The sequence below is a fragment of the Oryzias latipes genome, chromosome 11 (genome assembly GCF_002234675.1).
Source record: "Oryzias latipes chromosome 11, ASM223467v1".
In the NCBI taxonomy this organism is placed as follows: Eukaryota; Metazoa; Chordata; class Actinopteri; order Beloniformes; family Adrianichthyidae; genus Oryzias; species Oryzias latipes.
The window spans coordinates 5,415,551-5,434,723 of record NC_019869.2 but is presented as its reverse complement, the minus strand read 5'-3'; the positions used below and the strand labels follow the sequence as shown (position 1 = coordinate 5,434,723).

The following is a 19,173-nucleotide window of genomic DNA, read 5'->3' as shown; positions in this document are numbered from 1 at the left end:
TGATTCGGAATCAGTGTGCTTCGAAGGGGCGGGGCTGGAGCTGTGACGTAGCACGTTCAGCCGACGTGCTTCGGGGAAACATGTCGGCGTCCCACACAACGACAAAGGTAGCAACTGCAAAACGGGTTTACGAGCCCTTTTTACGCCTTTCTATTCTATTTTTACATACAAATGCGCATTAGTTTATTGGACATAATGAAACACAAGAATCCCGCATACCGTTAGCGTATTTGTGTATGTATAGATAAGAATTATTGTCTTGTAAGCAGTGTTAGGATGCTAGCAGTGCTAGCATGTAACAGTTATAAATGAGTATTTAGTCAACATTAATTCCTACACTTGACTCCCATTTATGACTATTTGCTACACATTCAACCCTTTAAATATATTTTTTTAATGTTTTAAATTATTCCACTATTTATCACGGAGTTCGTTCTTGTTGTTCTGTACGCTAAGTTCATCGTTTAAAATAGAAAACAAAGTGCACGAAAATTAATTTGTATTTAAGAAATATATATTTTTAAATGATTTTTGTGTTTATATTTGTGTGAAAGAGAAAGCTGGATATCTCTTGTTATGGGCTGGTTGACATGGCAACCGGGAATATAGGAGTTAGCATCGCCGGGAGGTGAAATTTGAAAAGAAAGTCTTAAGTTTTTAGATCAATCTTTTGTGTCATCATTTTTTAAATATAATTGTTAGATGGTATTTAAGTAACTAAAGCAGATTGCCATCCTACATACTTAGTTTTATCCTCAGCAAAGATTTAGGAGTAAAGCATTGATTTATGTGGAGAAAATATTATTATTACTAGTGTTTTTTTCTGGCAACATCAATTGAAAAAAACATTTTTTTTTCAACAAATAGTTTCCTATCAGTGTAAAAAATATGTGTTTTTTTTACTAGCTGTTTTCTCAGAGTCCATCACCTCGTGATAAACTGCAGTAAATGCATGACTTCTTGGGTTATTTTTTCTTTTAATCAGACACGTTTTGTGTTTTTTCACATACCTGACATGTTTTGGCGGCATCTGAGTCGTGATCAGGTGGTGGGGATGTGACAGGTGGAGCAGAGGAAATACTGTTATTTATAATAATGGTATTTCCTCTGCTCCACCTGTCACAACACCACCACCTGATAACGAGTCTGATGAAGGCAGAAGTGATTCCGCCGAAACGTGTCAGGTACATTCAGGAACATAAATATTTGGACATAGACAAATTCTTTCTAATTTAGTTTTTGTACATTACCACAGTGAATTTTAAATAAAACCACTTAGATGCCATTGAAGTGCAGACGTTCAGCTTTTATTCCATGGGTTGAACAAAAAGATTGCATAAAAATGTGAAAAACTAAAGCATTTTTTGAACACAATCCCTTCATTTCATGGGCTAATAAGTTATTGGACAACTGACTTCCATGCTATTGCATGGGCAGGTGTGGGCAATTCCCTTGTTATGTCATTATGAGTGAAGCAGATAAAAGGCCTGGAGTTGATTAGAGGACTCGTGCTTGCATTTTGAAGAGTTTGCTGTGAACAGACAACATGCGGTCAAAGGAGCTCTCCATGCAGGTGAAAGGAGCCATCATTAAGCTGGGAAAACAGAAAAAAACAATGCGAGAAATTGCTACAGTATTAGGAGTGGAAAAATCAACAGTGTGGTACATCCTGAGAAAAAAAGAAAGCACTGGTGAACTCAGTAACGCAAAAAGACCTGGACGGCCACGGAAGACAACAGTGGTGGATGATTGCAGAATCATTTCCATGGTGAAGAAGAACCCGTTCACAACAGCCAACCAAGTGAACAACACTCTCCAGGAGGTAGGCGTATCAATATCCAAGTCTACCATAAAAAGAAGAGTGCATGAAAGTAGATACAGAGGGTACACTGCAAGATGCAAGCCACTCATAATCCTCAAGAATAGGAAGGCTAGATTGGACTTTGCTAAAAAGCATCTAAAAAAGCCAGCACAGTTCTGGAAAAACATTCTTTGGATGAAACCAAAATCAACCTCTAACAGAATGATGGCAAGAGAAAAGTATGGCGAAGGCGTGGAGAAGCTCATGATCCAAAGCTCACTACATCATCAGTAAAACACGATGGAGGCAGTGTGATGGTCTGTGCATGCTTGACTGCTAGTGGCACTGGGACACTAGTGTTTATTGATGACGTGACACAGGACAGTAGCAGCCTAATGAATTCTGAGGTGTTCAGAGACAGACTGTCTGCGCAGATCCAGGTGAATGCAGCCAAACTGATTGGGTGGCGTTTCATAATCCAGATGGACAACGACCCAAAACATACAGCCAAAGCAACTCAGGAGTTTATTAAAGCAAAGAAGTGGAATATTCTTGAATGGCCAAGTCAGTCGCCTGATCTTAACCCAATTGAGCAGCATTTCACTTGTTGAAGACTAAACTTCAGACAGAAAGGCCCACAAACAAACAGCAACTGAAAGCCGCTGCAGTAAAGGCCTGGCAGAACATTCAGAAGGAGAAAATCCAGCATCTCGTGATGTCCATGAGTTCAAGACTTCAGGCTGTCATTGCCAACAAAGGATTTTAAGCCAAATATTAGTAATGACCATTTCATTTGTCCAATTACTTACGAGCCCATGAAAAGAAGGGATCGTGTTTAAAAAATGCTTTAGTTTTTCACATTTTTATGGAGTCTTTTTGTTCAACCCATGGAATAAAAGCTGAAAGTCTGCACTTCAATGGCATCTGAGTTGTTTGATTTAAAATTCACTGTGGTAATTTACAGAAACTAAATTAGAAAAAAATGTGTCTGTGTCCAAATATTTAGGGTCCTGACAAAACACAAACCATGTCTGATAAAAAAAAAATAACCCAAGGAGTCAGTTAATCTTATAGACACAATGAACTTTATTGAATATCCATGGTTTCGGTTTCTGAAAATCTCTTTACTGGTCTTTTCTTTGATAGGATGACTCAAAAAATGTTGATACAGAAACATCCAACAAGCCAATAGCAAAACCAAGTCAAGTAAGCCAAGGTAGGTTTGGAACTTTGATGATTTCACTTTATAAAATTCATGTTTAAGATTTTCTGTGTGTGACTGTTCTTCTTTTATGGCTCATGCTTGTGTGCATACCAGACGATGAAGACCTCCCCACGCCTGATGATGCTGAGAAAGCGATGCCCACTGAGGCGGTGCAGTCACCGCTGTCATGCCAGCAAACACAGAGTGAGGGTGGCAGTGTTGCAGAGGATGAAGATACTCTGATCCATGCACCATCAAATAAACCTGCAGCAGGTGAGAATACGCTTCCTCCTGATTTCACCTGGTCCTTGTAAATCGGTAATTTCTTTTATCTGGAAAATAGATCTAAAGGAATTTATGTAACTTGGTCAAAAACTTGCATTTCCTGTCCAAGTGTATATGTGAATCTGAAAAACTGGTCATAGATGATGCTGAATTCTGCTTAATTACTAAAGCAAATTGTTCACTTCTAAAAGAAAATTAATGAAATGAAATTAGCTTAATCTGTATTATTTTTTCTATTCAAAATGAAAAATAATCAAAATGTCCAGAAAAAAAAGGTTGACAAAAAAATCTATAAAAGGCCCCCAAAAACCTGTAATGATAAAGTTATCAGGCTGTGAACTTGATTTTGAACCCAAATTTTATATTTTAGCCTCTTTATGGGATTAATATTCAATCATTGAATACATTGAAATAAAATTCATGTGGCTTTTTTATGTATTATCCCCTTCATGCCTGAATTTATTTCCAGCTATTAAAAAGTTTAATATTTTTTTCTGCTTTCAAGCTGATGCTAAATTAAAGAAATTTTGGAGCAGAAGTGGTTCAATGTGTTTTTGCATCAACAGGCATTTAGGAGTTATATACACTAGATGGATACTGTGACAGATACAGTAACATTTATACAAAGTGCTCTTTTGTTAGTGCATCGTTCATTACTCTAAAACAAGAATATACAATTGTTGGATTTTGTCATCGATAAAAGCTTTTCTCATTTGTCTCACAGGACACGAAGCCAAGTCTCCTACCTCTGCCTCTTCATCACTGGCGTCCTCCGCACCTTTAACGTTGTCCCCTGGCCGAGCAAAGATGAGCGTTTGTGTCCCCACCGGGAGTAAATCCTCTCCTCCACTTGCTCCATCCTCTCCTCCCTTCGCCGCCTCGACGTCTGTCTCCCCGTCTGTTTCTCCCAGCCCACCTAAGATCCACCGGGCCCGCAAGACCATGAACAGACCCCCGTTTGGGCTGGTAAAAGAAGACTGAAGAGTTGGTTTAAATAGCTGCTTTTTAGTAAACATTTTTGTGACTTTTTTTTTGTTTGTTTGTTTCATGTTTTTCTTTTTTAGAACACTGGGTCTGGTGAAGTTGCTTCAGCATCCCAGACCCCGTCAGGATCGCCCTGCCTCACCTCTGAGCCCGAAAGCTGTCAGTAACATTTAAAAGCTTTGGTTTACCTTGAGTTAAAATAAACCCACCTGTTTCATTACATTCATGTTTCTTTATGTTTATAGTGGCCTTAAAAAAGAGGAAGCTGGGTCATGTATCAGGCAGCAGCTGTGAAAACATTCCAGATTATTCTCCAACTGTAAGTTAGTGGTTTTCCCCCTTCCTTAAGTAAAAGTCTCCGTTTTTATTGGTGGGTTGACGTGTATTGTCGATTTGAAATGCAGGAGGAGACGTTGTTTCATAAAAAGGTGGAAACTGCTTTGGCGAAAAGCAAAAGCTGCGTGAGGAAGACCAGGGATGAAGGAGAACAGAGCCAGAGCTCCACTTCATCAGCACAAGATTCTGGAAACGTGTGAAGCTTTGATGCATTCTCCTAAAACCTCGTCCTTTTAATTAAACATCTGGTTTCTCTGTTTTTATAAAAATTAACTTTTGTCCTTTTCGTTTTGATCAGTTTCAAAACGGCGTCGATGCGAGTGAGCGCGCTAATGACACGGAGGATCACGTGAGTAAATTTAAACTCAAAAAATGCAAACAGTTGTGTTTTTAATGCAACATTTACAAATTGCAACAGCTGAAAGGAATAGAGCACTGAAAACAACATAAAACAATTATTCTCTCAAATTAATAATTTGTGACAACTAGTATTTTGGGTGCACCAATTTGTATTTGTGTGCACAAAATAGTACTTTGTGGCCATTAAATATTTTATTTTGTTAGCACTTTGTGTCACATTATAGTATTTTCTTTCTTACAAACTAGTATTTTGTGTTTTCAAACAAGTATTTTGTAGTCACATATGAGTATTTTGTGCTTACAAGTTAGTATTTTGTGCTCACAAATCAGTATTCAGTAGTCACATATTAGTATTTAGTGGGCAATAATTAGTATTTTGAGCTCACACATTAGTGTTTTGTTGGAACTAATTAATGTTTTGTTGGCACTAATTAATACTTAATGGTCAAAAATTTGTATTTTTTTGGGCACAACTTAGTTTTTTTTCATCACAAATGAGTATTTTGTGCTCACAAATTAGTACTACATGGTCACAACTTATCATTGTATTAACATGTGGTCACATATTAGTAGTTCGCACTCACAACATGCTAATAAAATACTCATTTGTGGCTACTAACGATTGACTTGGGGGAATAATTTATCTTTTTTTTATGTCCAAGGCTCCATAGTAAGGGGATCTAATTGATGGTTCACGGTCATCATATCTGTTTTATTTATTGTTGTTTGATGACAATGGTAAATTCAGAATCATAAACCCTAACAGTCTGCCATAAACACAAAAAAAGTGTAGAAAACGTGAAAATCCAGAAACCAGAAAGACTTCTGATGAAAAATTTCGGAGTTATTGATTGTAATTTTTTTATTTAAGTTTCAAAAAATCTTTTACATTTCAGATTTCCAGTTTGTCTTTACATCAAGATATTTGATGACTCTAGAGGAGCGTTAGGATTGGTTGAGTAGTCAAATTAGTTTTTGACCCTTTCTTAATTTTTTTCAGGTTTCCCACCAATGATGGAACAAATTTACACCATCAAATCTTTATTTTGAAAGATATTTCAGTGTCAAACTGCAAACTTTTAAACTTTAGTTCCACAACCCATTGAAGTAAAAACCAGGAGCTGTTAGACTTAGTCCAGGGGAGCAGAATGATAATGATAATGCATGCCAGTGTGCGTTTATCTACTTAAATAACTTGTGATTTTCAGCGTTTGGAGTCGGAAACACCAAAAACCGTCTTGAATGAGGGCGAAGAGTCTTCGTGGTTACTGTCAGGTCGAGACAAAAAGAGAAGCTCGGTTGACTTGGTGGAGATGGAGGACGGTGAGTGGTCTTTTCTGCGCAGCGCGGTTTCATAATCAGTCCTGTTGTTTGTGCTTATGGACCATAAAGAACGTTATTAAAGTGAAACTTAAGTTCCACCAAGGCTATAAAGTCCCACTGCAATCATCTTTTGATTAATTGTCAAAGTGTTCCCAGTGGTCTTTTAATTATAATTTGGCTGCTTTTTGGAGATAATTCATCAAAAATTTACCTCTGAGTTGTGGGCGGGACTGTCAGCACGGAGCAACGCCGCCCCCCTTCCCTTCTCCTCCCCGTTGCTGAGAGCTGGGAGCCCGCCCAGTACATTTTCTACTTCAAACTATGATCCTGATTCAAATCAGAGACTTTTTTTTCCGTCTGCTCCTGTTTCACAACGATTCAAATGAAGAAATACTTAATTTTCATTAAATGTGTCCCCATTATGAGAAAAAAATGCCACAAGAACATGTTAAAAACACTGTTTTTAAACAAATCTTAAAAAAATATCTTCAAGATGCACAACTGTTTTGCATTAAAAGGAGAGGATAAATGATTTTACTGTAGGAATTATTGTTGTGTTGATCCTCTCATATCTCCTGACTGCTCTGCTCTTCTGTTGGTCTTCAGAAGAACAAGCAGACGAATACACCGAGGTTCCTTTGGGTGACCTGGACATCGCAGCTGCCGACAGTCTAACTCTTTCCCCTCCTCCTGGTGGGTTTAGTCTACAACTACATTTTTGTTGACCTCTGACCTCGAGTAGAGGCTGCCGTCTTAAATGAAAACAATGATACATCACCTTTGGTACCAGCTACAAATTTAGGGATTTCAATCCTAACTCCTCGACCACCATTGGGTAGCTTCGCGTTTGAACGGCGTTAGCGCGGCGAGCTCGCAAGAGGGAATGTCATCTCTTGTTTGCACAATTTTTACTGGAATATTGTGAACATTTAATTCAAGAACTGTCGGCTCAAGAAGAATGAAACGCTATAGCATGCAAAATAAACACACTAGGAATGTGGGCGTGGTTAACAAAAAACCTCAGTTGCCAAGGAAATTCAAGTTTACTTTTGCAGATTTGTCTAAAAATGACACAGAGCTGTTCGTCACCCCAGAAGATCAAACATATAATGGTTGCTATGGAGATAAAACCCACATAAAAGCTTTTTAAACAAGTGTTTTTTCAGGGTGGGGTGGGAAGGGGGTGTAGCTCATGGAGGTAATAAAACCGCATGAGCGGTTGAAGTTTAAAATCACTTTAAACTTCAACATTTAAAGTGAGCTTCAGAAATAAGCAAACATTTTCTCCAAAATGAGTCTTGAAGCATTTTGTGTTTGTGCTTTTTACGACAATCGAAAGGACACATGTTCAGATCTTGGTGGGTTTCTCCTCCATCTTCCCTGCAGAAGGAAGCGACGCCGGCGACACGGAGAGGCTGGAGGAGCTCCCCCTGTGCAGCTGCAGGATGGAGGCTCCTCGAATCGACAGCAGCTGCCAGCGCATCAGCAGACAGTGCATGGCCACGGAAAGCCTCAACGGAGAGGTCGGGGAACCAACCCTCGTCTCTTAAATAACAAATCCAACAAAAAATAAAACTGATGGAGAAATGAAACGCAAAAGTTCATCAGACAGCTCAAACTTGGAAGTTTTTTCCTTAAAATAAAGGATTTTTATGTTTGACATAAATGTCCCACCTTTCCGTGGCGTTTCAGCTGCGGGCGTGCACCAGCTGGACCGTGAAAGGTGAGACCATGCGACCATCCAGCCGGGTCTCCCTCATGGTGCTCTGCGACGTCCATCGCTCACACATGGTCAAGCACCACTGTTGCCCAGGGTGTGGCTACTTCTGCATAGCAGTAAGTGTGAGGAGGAACAGATGTTTGAAATATTTGGTCTGTTTGTGGCGAGTTAGAAATCCGTCGGTTTTCCTCTTTGTATGATTGTTTTAAATCTTCATTTTTCATATATTTCTCCTCATCTCTTTAGACTCTGCTTAATCCTGTTTTTAATTTTTCTGTATTTTCAGAGGATGTTTTTCTTTTGTCTGTCCACCTCAAACCTGGTCAGGTTTGGTCCATTCTCTTCATTTATATATTTTTAATTCTTCTTTTGCAGGGGACGTTCCTAGAGTGCTGTCCTGACCAGCGCATCGCCCACCGTTTCCACCGCGGCTGCGTGACCGTGCTGAGCAGCGGGCGCAGCAGAGCCAACGGCGGCGGGATGATTTTCTGCCCCCACTGTGGGGAAGATGCCTCAGAAGCTCAGGAGATCACCCTCCCCTCCTCCAGCGCCGCCGCAACCTCAGCCGCCACAGTCGTCACCATGTCCGCCTCCTCCACCACCACGCCATCGCTGCCCCCGACTGCCCCTTCGGGACCCTCCCTCAACGCCTCCACAGGAGGCACGAAGGACGAGAAGATGCCGGAAAGACCCGTTAGGTGAGCTCAGATGACCTTATGGCTGCCTTTGCTTGTGAAAGTGTGGTTTCTATTGATGCTTTGTGTTTTTCTTCATCAGCGCTCGGATGCAAAGCCACGGCTTCTTCACGCTGACCGTGGAGCAGCCGCCGCAGTCGGCGCCCGTTGCAGCGACCGTAACCGCCGCCACCACCCCTCCAGGAGAGGAGGGAGTGGACAGCGTGGGGCCGTCGCTCTGCATGCCGAATGGGAAGCCGGTCTGCCCGAGCGCACTTCCACCAGGACCCAGCAGGGCGGCGCTGCAGAAAGCGATCCTAACACAGGACTCAGAGAGGTCTGGTTTACAGTTTCATACAGCTGCACTGAGGATTTAATAAACCTGTAAAATGCACATATTTGAACTACATTTAAAATGCAACTGTTTCAAAAAAAATGTTTAAATCAGTTTAAAATAAAATACTTACCGGTAGTTATAGTCAAATTTTCAAAATGTTTTGACAAATGTGTGTTTAAAAAACATTTTTAGCAACACAAATGTGAAAAATGACTGAAGACAAATAAACAGACAAATATACACAAATATATGAACCTTATTTGAATTTTAAATTGAAGAAACTGAACTGTAATATTCTCAAGTATGCACCATGATGATGATATTCTACATATTATATTTTATTATATTTTTTACATTTTTGATACTTATCTCTCTATGTTTAAGCTCACATCCTGCAGAATTCAGTGGTTTTCCAAAACATTTTTTATTTAGGTTAACCAGAATAACTTTAAATTAGTGAGATATAACATGTGAGGGCTGCACATTTTTCAGAATATTCCAATCTTTAAACATCTTTTTCACAAAAACACACTTTAAAAGAGGCATGAAATATATTCTGATGGGTCCTGTGACCTTTTCCATCAGCTAAAATAGTTTAGTCATTGCTCCTCTTGCAGAAAAACGATCATTCATGTAAACATTAAAAAAAAAGCACAAACAAAGAAACAGTCATTTACCAACTACTGCTGTGAACGGAAATATTCCACACATTTAAACGTCTGCTTATTGTCCAGAAAATATGCTTCTCCATGCTTTCATTTTTTACAAAATGGTCCCAAGAACTCAAAACGACTACAGTAGGAAACGCGATACAAACTTTCAGAATAAAATAAGAAAATGATTTTTTTTTTTTTTTATTCCACAGGAGGAAGAAGCTGAGGTTTCACCCCCGACAGCTCTATCCAGCCGCCAAGCAGGGGGAGGGACAACGAGTGCTGCTGATGCTGAGTGTGTTTACTGACACAAACTATCATCTTTAATTTTTCTTTCTACCTAATAAGAGTATTTAAAAAAAATTTTTAAAAATTGGCCGGACTTGGTTTTATTTTGAAAGACGTTTCACCTTCCAAAACAAAACAAAGTCCAGTTGACTGCTTTATTTTTCTTTTTTTGCCGGCTACATTGATGCAGTCAGCCTGGATGAAAGATCTAACACAGACGTGATGATATCTGATGCTGAAAGGGTTTTTCAGTGGCCACGGGTCAAAAAGTCAAAATGCAATCAGTTTAGCTTGAAAAGCTCCAAAATAATGCAGTTGCTGCAAAAAAGACTCTTTTTGATTCTATGTTGAAGCAATTTCTTGTAAATGGATTTTTTGAAAGTGTTTTACTGTGATGTCTCATATCAGAAACCAGATCAGCACAGATAACTCACTTTTTAATTGTTGGAGTAGATCTTTGTATTATGCAGACTTGAAGTCAGTTTCCCCCCCTTAACTGTGTTTTCAGTGGAGGGAATCGATCCCACGTACCAGCCGGACTCTCAGAATCGGCGCTCCGCTCTCCACACAGCAGCTCAAAGAGGTTTACTGGAGATCTGCTACATGCTGATACAGGTGAGACGAGCGGTAGTTCTCCCTCCTCAGCCTCCGGGCGGGTTGGTGTCTGAAGTGATGTACGCCGTGACAGGCTGGAGCTCACGTGGACGCCAAGGACAAGGAAATGAGGACTCCTCTGCTGGAGGCCGTCATCAACAACCACATTGAAGTGGCTCGTTACCTAGTCCAGAATGGAGCCTGCGTCTATCACGTTGTGAGTTCCGGGATTCGAACATACGTTTTCAGGTTGAACTGCTTCTCACACGTCGTCATCATTAGGAGGATGACGGATATACGGGTCTTCACCACGCAGCCAAGCTGGGGAACTTGGAAATCGTTAACATGCTTTTGGAGACGGGGCAGGTGGACATAAACGCACAGGTGAGGGGGAGGAGCTTATTGTAGATACGCTATAAACATCTAACATTTATACTTCTTTCCCATTGACTGTATCTGGGATCTGGACTGGAGTGTGACTCTGGCTCCAACCAAATGAAGTCAATTCAGTTTTCACAATACGGACGTTGCCATGTTGGAGCCAGACGTCGTCACTAAGCAGTGATTGCTCCGAGTCTGTCTGAGTCATTGTTTCCATGGCAGCCACTCTCACCAATCCGGAGCGTGCTTGTTGAAAGGCCACACCCCTACCACTTCAAAATAAAAATCTGTCATTTAAACATTTGAACGCTGAACATGGGGGCCAGCAGGCTCCTCCTACTTTTATTAAAGCATCTGATTGGTCAGCTTATAATTTGGACAACAGAAAAAATATTATAAAAATTTATTGAGAACATTTTCTTAAAAGGTTTCAGATCAAGTATGGTTCTTCTGACTAATTGAGTGACAGCAGTTTATTTCTCTATAGAAATCTATTGGATTTTGGCTTCTTGGAGCCACTTCCTGTTTGGAACGCCAGGGAGGAGGGGCCAGTTCTCATATAGTCTTCACTAAAACCTTATTAGAATAATAAACCTTATTAAAGCCAAATAAAAAAAATGAAATAAGGTCATCTTGATCTCTTAGTTGATGTTTATAGCAGCTCCACAGAGAAGTGTTTACATTTGTCCTAAAAGTAAAGTTTGACGGTTCAGCATTAGATGCTCCTGTTTGGTTCTCCCAGGACAACGGAGGCTGGACTCCAATCATCTGGGCTGCAGAACACAAACATGTGGAGGTGATCAAGGCTCTGCTGAACAGAGGAGCAGACGTCTCCATCACGGATAAGGCCAGTTCCCACTGTCATTGCTTTGTTCTTCTGTTGTTTTCTCATTTTCAAACATTCGATATTATCTTGATCACTTTTGTCAAATGTTTTACATCCTTTTTCTTCATTTAATTCCCTTTTGTTTTGTTTTTTAACCTTTTCTGTAGACAAAGGTTTGAATTTAGAAAATAATTTAAGTCAGGTGTGTCAAACACACACCCTGCCAGATGGTTTAATCCGGCCCGTTCATGAAGAGTAAAAATTATAAGGATTTTTTAAAAAAAAAAACAAAAAAGTAAATTTCGACTCCATTTCTGTGGTGAGTTATGATTTTCTTTTAACAAATAACCGAAATGCGCAATTCCACCTCAATGGGGAGTAAAGGAAAAGCAAAACAGGTGAAACAGTATATATCCACATGTGCCAAAAGTGAAACCTAACAGCTCTGCATCTTACCCAGATGCAGAGCTGTTCCGCGCGAGCCTCACCGCTGTTACGTTACTATAAGAATGATCAGCAGTGACCAAACCAACCTAATAACCAATTGTTGTCAAAAAGGAAAAAAAAAGGTGGAAGTGGAGGGCTGAGCTTTCCAGGAAAGAGTTTTATTTTGTTTACAGAGTTGAATAAAAAACCTCCGTGTCTGGTGTGTGATCAACAGGTCGCAGTGCTCAAAGAATACAACATTCAGCACCACTATGACACTCACCATAAAGAAAAGTTTCACTATTTGGAGTTAAGAAAAGAGAGGTTTACCAACTATTAGCTGAACTGAAAAACAACCGTCTGCATTTACTGCAGGTGTGACGTCAGTGATGGAGCAGTGACAGACACTTTATTGCAAAAAAGGATGGTGTTTTTGGATGGTGAACTTATGGAAAAATGCTAAAAGCTGCAGAAGTCTTGTTCCCCAAAAAGCAGTCGACCTTTGCCAACATGAGTCTGTCAAGGATTACGATCAGATACATCTCTGAGGAGACCTGGGAGCCAAATGAAGGAATCCAGTCATTTATTGCATTTTCGGTCGCTGTTGATGAAAGCACCGACATCACAGATGTTGCACAGCCGTGTATATTTGTTAGAGATTTTAAAGAGACAGTCACAGCGCCGTTTCTTGAGTTAATGGACACAACAACAGCTGTTGACATAATAAGCTCTCTAGTTACTGTGTTGAAGTGAACTGGTCACGTTACGTCAGTCTGGTCACTGATGGCGCCCATTAAAGGTCAGGAAGAAGGCAGGAAAAGATTCTTGGACATTTCATTGTGTTTTGCACACTTGAATGACAGTAAATGTGTTTCTGCACAGGATCTGAATCCTGATATTGAAGTGTCAGGAGACAAAGGAGGTTAACTTCAAATTCTTGTTAAGTTCACAAATGTTTGCAAGCTTAACTTGGTTTGATTTTTCATTGATTTGCAGATTTACATTTTAGGCAGGTGTTTCATTTTTTTTTCCCGTAGCCCCTCTTGAGTTTATTATCGGGATTACTTCAGTGTCAGATGTAAAATAGTCTGTATAAAATGAATAGACCAATCATTTTTTTAAGTGAAATGCATTTTATTTGAGATCCATTGGCCTTTGTGAATGAATGTGTAATAATAATAAGTGATTATTCTACTATGTTGGTTGAGGCATTTTTTTTCCAACTGAGACAAACAAAAACAAAGCTACAGATAACCAGCTGACAATAGATTATTTTGCCTTTATGTTACTGGTCCGGCCCACTTGAGATCAGACGGGTTGACTGTGGCCCCTGATCCAAAATGAGTTTGACACCCCTGATTTAAGGGAATCCTTTTATTAATGATCACATAAAACGCTCTTTAACAGTTTCTTTACTACAATCTCTAGATGACCAGCATTTCTTTAACGTTCCTCCTTCTTGATTCATGATCAGACTGAAACTGATTCACTGATAGATTCAAACCAGCGAGACTCATTAAGTCGAGAAGATCAAATGAAAAAGAAGAATCGTTTTTAATGTTGGAATCGTTTTTTTTTTTTACCCTCCAGGAGATGAATGTGTGCCTCCACTGGGCTGCATATGCAGGAAGTGTGGATATTGCTGAGATGGTGTTGAACGCCGGCTGCTCGCTGTCCTCCGTTAACGTTCACGGCGACACGCCGCTGCACATCGCTGCCAGGGAGGGCTACTTGGAATGTGTCACGTGAGTCCACAGCGGCGACCACATTGTTTTCACAATTCGTCTTTCTTCCTGTTCCTATGAGTGAAGACAAAAATAATTAAAAAGGATGACATCGCAGCAGGAAAATCCTTCGAAAAAACGGGGCACAAGAAAATAATTATGGGATGTCCACAGGACCTACGACTTGGCAGCCGTTTTGTGGCAAAGTGTCAAATGCTGTTTTGTTTTTTTAAAACATTTTTTTCACAATATGGGAAACAAACTTTCGCTATCTTCACAAAATTTTACACTCAGACTGAAGCGCCACCCGCTTCAGTCTAAAACCAAAATTAAACTTTCAATGACCTTTGACCTCAGGAAGAAGCCACTATTTTGAATTTTAAATAAATAAATAAAAAGCACCTTTAGTATCAAATGCAAATTAAAACTTGTCCAAGGGATTACAATCTAACCTAACTCCTCAAGCATTATTGGGAAAGTATTTGGGACAAAATTTTGGTTTTAAAGTGTGTAGGTTTTGAACGGCGTTAGCGTGGCGAGCTTACAAAAGTGTTTTTTTTAACCGTAATATTGAGAAAATCCCCGGCTCAACCTGAACAAAATGATGCGGCGTACAATATAAATAAGTTAGGAATGTGGGCGTGGTTAACTAGAAACCTTTTTTGCTAAGGAAATCAAAAATTCTACCTTTACCGATTCTTCTGACATCGACCTGTTCGTCACCCCCAGGCCTCTGGAAAATAAAATGGTTGCTATGGAGATAAAAACCCACAAAATTCAGAAAAAAGTAGTTTTTTTTTTTTTTTAATGAATTTGTCACGCCCAGCTCTGGCCAGGGTTGCAGTGGCAGAGGGGGTGGGGAGGGTAGCCGTCACTCAGCCAGTAAGGGCACGCCGCGAGGGCAGATCATACAACGCCGCTCGCCGTTTTAATTGACTCAAAGTCTGCTTTTCTGCAGATTGTTCCTCAGCAGGGGTGCAGACATTGACATCGTGAACAAGGAAGGAGACACGCCCCTCACCCTGGCCCGGACTGACACGCCCGTGTGGGTGTCGCTCCAGATCAACAGGAAACTACGGCGAGGAATAACAAACCGTCTTCTCCGGACAGAGAGAATCATATGCCGGTATGTTTAGTTCCTGACATCACAAATATGAAAGTGTTTGTCTTGCTCAATCTCGCTTCACGCCGCGTCTTTAGGGACATCGCACAAGGCTACGAGAACGTGCCCATCCCCTGCGTGAACGGCGTGGACGAGGAGGGATGCCCGTCCGACTACAAATACGTTTCAGAAAACTGCGAAACGTCTGCGATGAACATCGACCGGAACATCACGCACTTACAGGTCAGTGCTCACCTTGTTCTGCAGGTTCCTGCACTCATAAGACGAGGGTCGACTGAAAAACGTTTCTGTTGCAGCACTGCAGCTGCACCGACGACTGCTCCTCCAGTAACTGCCTCTGTGGACAGCTCAGCATCCGCTGCTGGTATGACAAGGTAAACCACAGACGCCTCTGAGGATCTTTTTATTAAAGGAAGTAAGAATTTATCAGTTTTTTTGGTCAATGTCAACGAGTTTCTGCAGAGCTGCAAGAGTTATTAGAAATTCATCTCAATATCAAAGCTATCCAGCTGTACAGTTTAGATCCAGATTCCAGCTCAGACGGGGAAAACAAAGATGTTAGTGAATCTCTTTGTCTGCAAGTGGATGCATCAGATTAATCTGAATCAAGAAATGCTTAATGTTCCATTATTATGGTTAGTTTTGTTTCTATATGTTCTTCATCATCAGAAAAATGCCACAAGAACATGTTAAAAAAAATACAATTTTCATGGGACTGGGTCTTTAAGCTTTCCCTCTTCTTCAAAATTCAAATGCCATCATCCAATCAGGGATGTCCCATAATTCTTACCTTTTATGGTTTCTTATTTTGTTTCATTTTTTTAACGTTTCACTTGAATTTCTGGAAATTACTTTCGCTTTCTGAAATGCGTTTTTGAAATCTGTCTCACTTGTTTAAATTGATTTTTGCATTAAGTGATTTGTTGATGTGATTTGAACTTCAGGGCCGCCGTAGATTTCAGAATCTCCTTCAAGCTGCTGTCGCTCGTGTGTTTTTCTCTTTACCAGGACCAGCGGCTGCTTCAGGAGTTCAACAAAATCGAACCTCCGCTCATCTTTGAGTGCAACATGGCGTGCTCCTGTTACCGCACCTGCAAGAACAGGGTGGTTCAGGCCGGCATCAAGTACGTGTGACGCATCCACTGCAGCGCAATCATCGGAAAGTTCACAGGATAGTGCTGCGTCTGTCCTGCATGCAGCATCTAATGCTCACAATTCTATGAACTGTGACTCATCTAACATCTCATTTATCTTTCAACCCTTGTTGTCTTTTTCCTGTTGCAGCAGACAAATGAATCTGTCACTTCTGCTAAACCAGGAGGACGGGTTCTCCTTTTTCATCCTCTCCTTTTCCCCTCAGAGTCCGGCTGCAGCTCTACAGGACAGAGAAGATGGGCTGGGGAGTCCGAGCTCTGCAGGACATCCCCCAAGGAAGCTTCATCTGCGAGTATGTCCAATCCGTTTGAGTCCGACGCTGCTTTTTGTGCCAAAAGAAAGGAGTTAAAACAGTCGCCTCCGTCCGGTTTGCATGCAGGTACGTTGGAGAGTTGATTTCTGACGCCGAAGCCGACGTTCGAGAAGACGACTCCTACCTGTTCGACCTGGATAACAAGGTGATTTTCTCTCATATTTGCAGCAAACCACATTTAGATTAAAGCTGTTGAGGCGCTGAAAAAGCTCCGTAAAAGTCTTCTTTAGAAAAACAATTGTTTATAAGGAGAGAAAAAACACACACACACTGGGGCTGCATGAAATGAGGAAAACTCACGATATGCGATATTAGTGATCAATAGTGCGATGACGATATAACTTGCGATACATGAACAAAACAACCAAAAACATCATTTCCATTTCACTGCAACAGTTTAATTTAAATAAGAGTTGACCCTAGTCTACATAGGAGGCCACCATCTAACATAAAAGGCCTCAATCTGATTGGTCAACAACGTGAAGGAGAAAATAAAGCCGATTCAGGAGATTGTTGGATGTCCATCTGATGTTTTATTGTCTTTGTTGAAACTTAAATGTCATATTTTATTTTTGAAAGAAAAACTCCTTGAAGCATAAATTTACAACTATTTGTCATATTGTTTTTATAATTGTAAGACCTTTTCCTCAAAGTTTTGACTTCATTCCTGTAAAATTTGGACTTTTTCTTAGAATTTTACAGCTTTAATCTGGTAAAATTTTGCCTTTTTTTTTTAAAAGAAATCTTTCTTGTAAAACCTTTTTCTGATAATTTTACAAGTTTATTCTAAAATAAAGACATTTTTCTCATAATTTTATGGCTGCATTTTCATATTTTTCCTTTTTTTAATGGTGGCTGTAATAAATATGTTCTTTTCCGTTTTTCTGTAAAAACCTGAGAAAAATAAAAAAATCTTTACCCATTGATGTATCTTTTTTCCTGGCGTTGTGAACATCTCGTCTTTTTTCTACTTTCTGTTAAGGATGGAGAGGTGTACTGCATAGATGCCCGTTACTACGGCAACATCAGCCGCTTCATCAACCACCTGTGCGATCCGAACCTCATCCCGGTGCGGGTCTTCATGCTGCACCAGGACCTGCGATTCCCGCGCATCGCCTTTTTCAGCTCGCGGGACATCCTCAGCGGGCAGGAGCTGGGGTGAGGCGCTCGCACTTTCCCGGCTTCCCGCCGTCCTCGCCGTCCTCTGATCTGCCGCGTGTCTGTCCGCAGGTTCGACTACGGCGACCGCTTCTGGGACATCAAGAGCAAGTATTTCACCTGCCAGTGCGGGTCAGAGAAGTGCAAACACTCGGCCGAAGCCATCGCCTTGGAGCAAAGCAGGCTGGCTCGGCTGGAAGCCTGCTCGGAGTCGGGGGCCGACTGCGGGATGGCGATAGGAAACTTGTGAAATTCATTGGTGCATTCGTCGATGCAAACACACAGACGGTGAAGGAAAGTTATGTGCTAGAGTTTTTATGTTTGGTGCTGTTGGGTTTTTGTCTTGAAATGTATTCTGTCAAAGCTGCCACTTTATCATTTCGTCAGAAGTAATCTATTACATTTTATCAAGCTGTTAAAAGGACATCAGGTGTTTTAGTTTTGGCTTCAGCCTCCATTGTTTTTCACACATTTCATTTTTTTTTTTTTTTTTTCTGTGCCACCATGAACGTTTTGACATGGGACCACATGAGGCCTGAACCAGGACCCCAGTCCTGTTGAGGACCCCAGTTAGGACCTGTGCACTCGCCTATTGTACTGAAATGTTACCATTGTCATCTTTATTTTTATACACAATGTCGCGTCTCTCTTTTGAGTAATAAAAATATTGAACGTTTTTTTTGTTCTGCTGCATAATTATCATTTTCAGTTACATTTGGGTTGATTTCAGTCTTTTTCACAATAAAAATGATCACATTTTGGCCTTTTCTGCTAGCAAGACAATTACATATAGGTAATGTTGTAGATTTACACTGATAAAGCAATAAACAACCAAGAGATGTAATCAAATATTGAAATAGAAAAATGTCTCACTGCATTAAATGTGCCTTTTCTTTTTAAGACTTATGGTAGAAAAATCTCTAAAATATTAGCGCAATTGTAATTCTTATGGATGTGTTTCATTTGCTAAAAGTACAGGATTGTTGCTCAAACACTGAAATAGATTTGACTACATCAAACGATTGTCTTAAAGTTGACAAAATATACAGAAATTAAAAATACTTAGCTAAACTAACATTCGAAAGATGGAATTAGCTAAATTGTAAATGCAAAGTTAGATTTAAAAACTGTAGAAACGGCAAAAGTAGCAACATAACTACCACAAAGTTTATAGAAAATGAAATATTTAAAACAAGAGTTAAAAACTTTTCAAGATGAAAATAACTTAATGGTGTTGAACATAAATGAACATAAATCCTTTTAAATCTAAATAAACAGCTCTTTAGTTTTAACTGTTATTAAAAACACATTTTAAAGTCATTTAAATGACAGAAGATAAAGATAAAACCGTATTTAGGCTCGTAACATGTTTAACTGAATGTGGTGTTTAAAGGACAAAAAAATGAAGACTTTCAAGGGAAATTTCTGCTTTGTAAAAGGCAAAATATCAGGAAATACTTTTTTTAAAACCTGGAAAAGGCGTTAATACTGCAGGGCAACTTTCAGAC

At 40.1% G+C, this 19,173-nt stretch overlaps 1 protein-coding gene across 1 annotated transcript; it reads left to right on the top strand.

Annotated features, from left to right (window-relative positions):
- Positions 1–34: 34 nt before the first annotated feature.
- ehmt2 (euchromatic histone lysine methyltransferase 2) lies at positions 35–18,341 on the top strand. The gene is made up of 28 exons (XM_004073940.4): positions 35–107; positions 2,948–3,017; positions 3,120–3,278; positions 4,015–4,256; positions 4,355–4,433; positions 4,520–4,593; positions 4,679–4,804; positions 4,909–4,959; positions 6,179–6,293; positions 6,900–6,986; positions 7,680–7,816; positions 7,986–8,129; positions 8,389–8,711; positions 8,791–9,024; positions 9,890–9,972; positions 10,474–10,580; positions 10,654–10,776; positions 10,842–10,943; positions 11,683–11,787; positions 13,783–13,937; positions 14,875–15,042; positions 15,117–15,261; positions 15,336–15,413; positions 16,048–16,163; positions 16,400–16,486; positions 16,574–16,652; positions 17,490–17,665; positions 17,738–18,341. Exons 1-28 carry the CDS (start codon positions 81–83, stop codon positions 17,913–17,915), a joined length of 3,570 nt encoding a protein of 1,189 aa, XP_004073988.1. The 5' UTR covers positions 35–80; the 3' UTR covers positions 17,916–18,341.
- The last annotated feature ends 832 nt before the right edge of the window (positions 18,342–19,173 follow it).

What these genes read in the sequence shown, in the direction of transcription:
- ehmt2 (XM_004073940.4), top strand. Translation starts at nt 81, where the DNA reads ATGTCGGCGTCCCACACAACGACAAAG. An exon ending in CGTCCCACACAACGACAAAG is followed by an intron (nt 108 to 2,947) that starts GTAGCAACTGCA and finishes TTTCTTTGATAG; the next exon opens with GATGACTCAAAAAATGTTGA. An exon ending in ACGAGTGCTGCTGATGCTGA is followed by an intron (nt 9,973 to 10,473) that starts GTGTGTTTACTG and finishes CTGTGTTTTCAG; the next exon opens with TGGAGGGAATCGATCCCACG.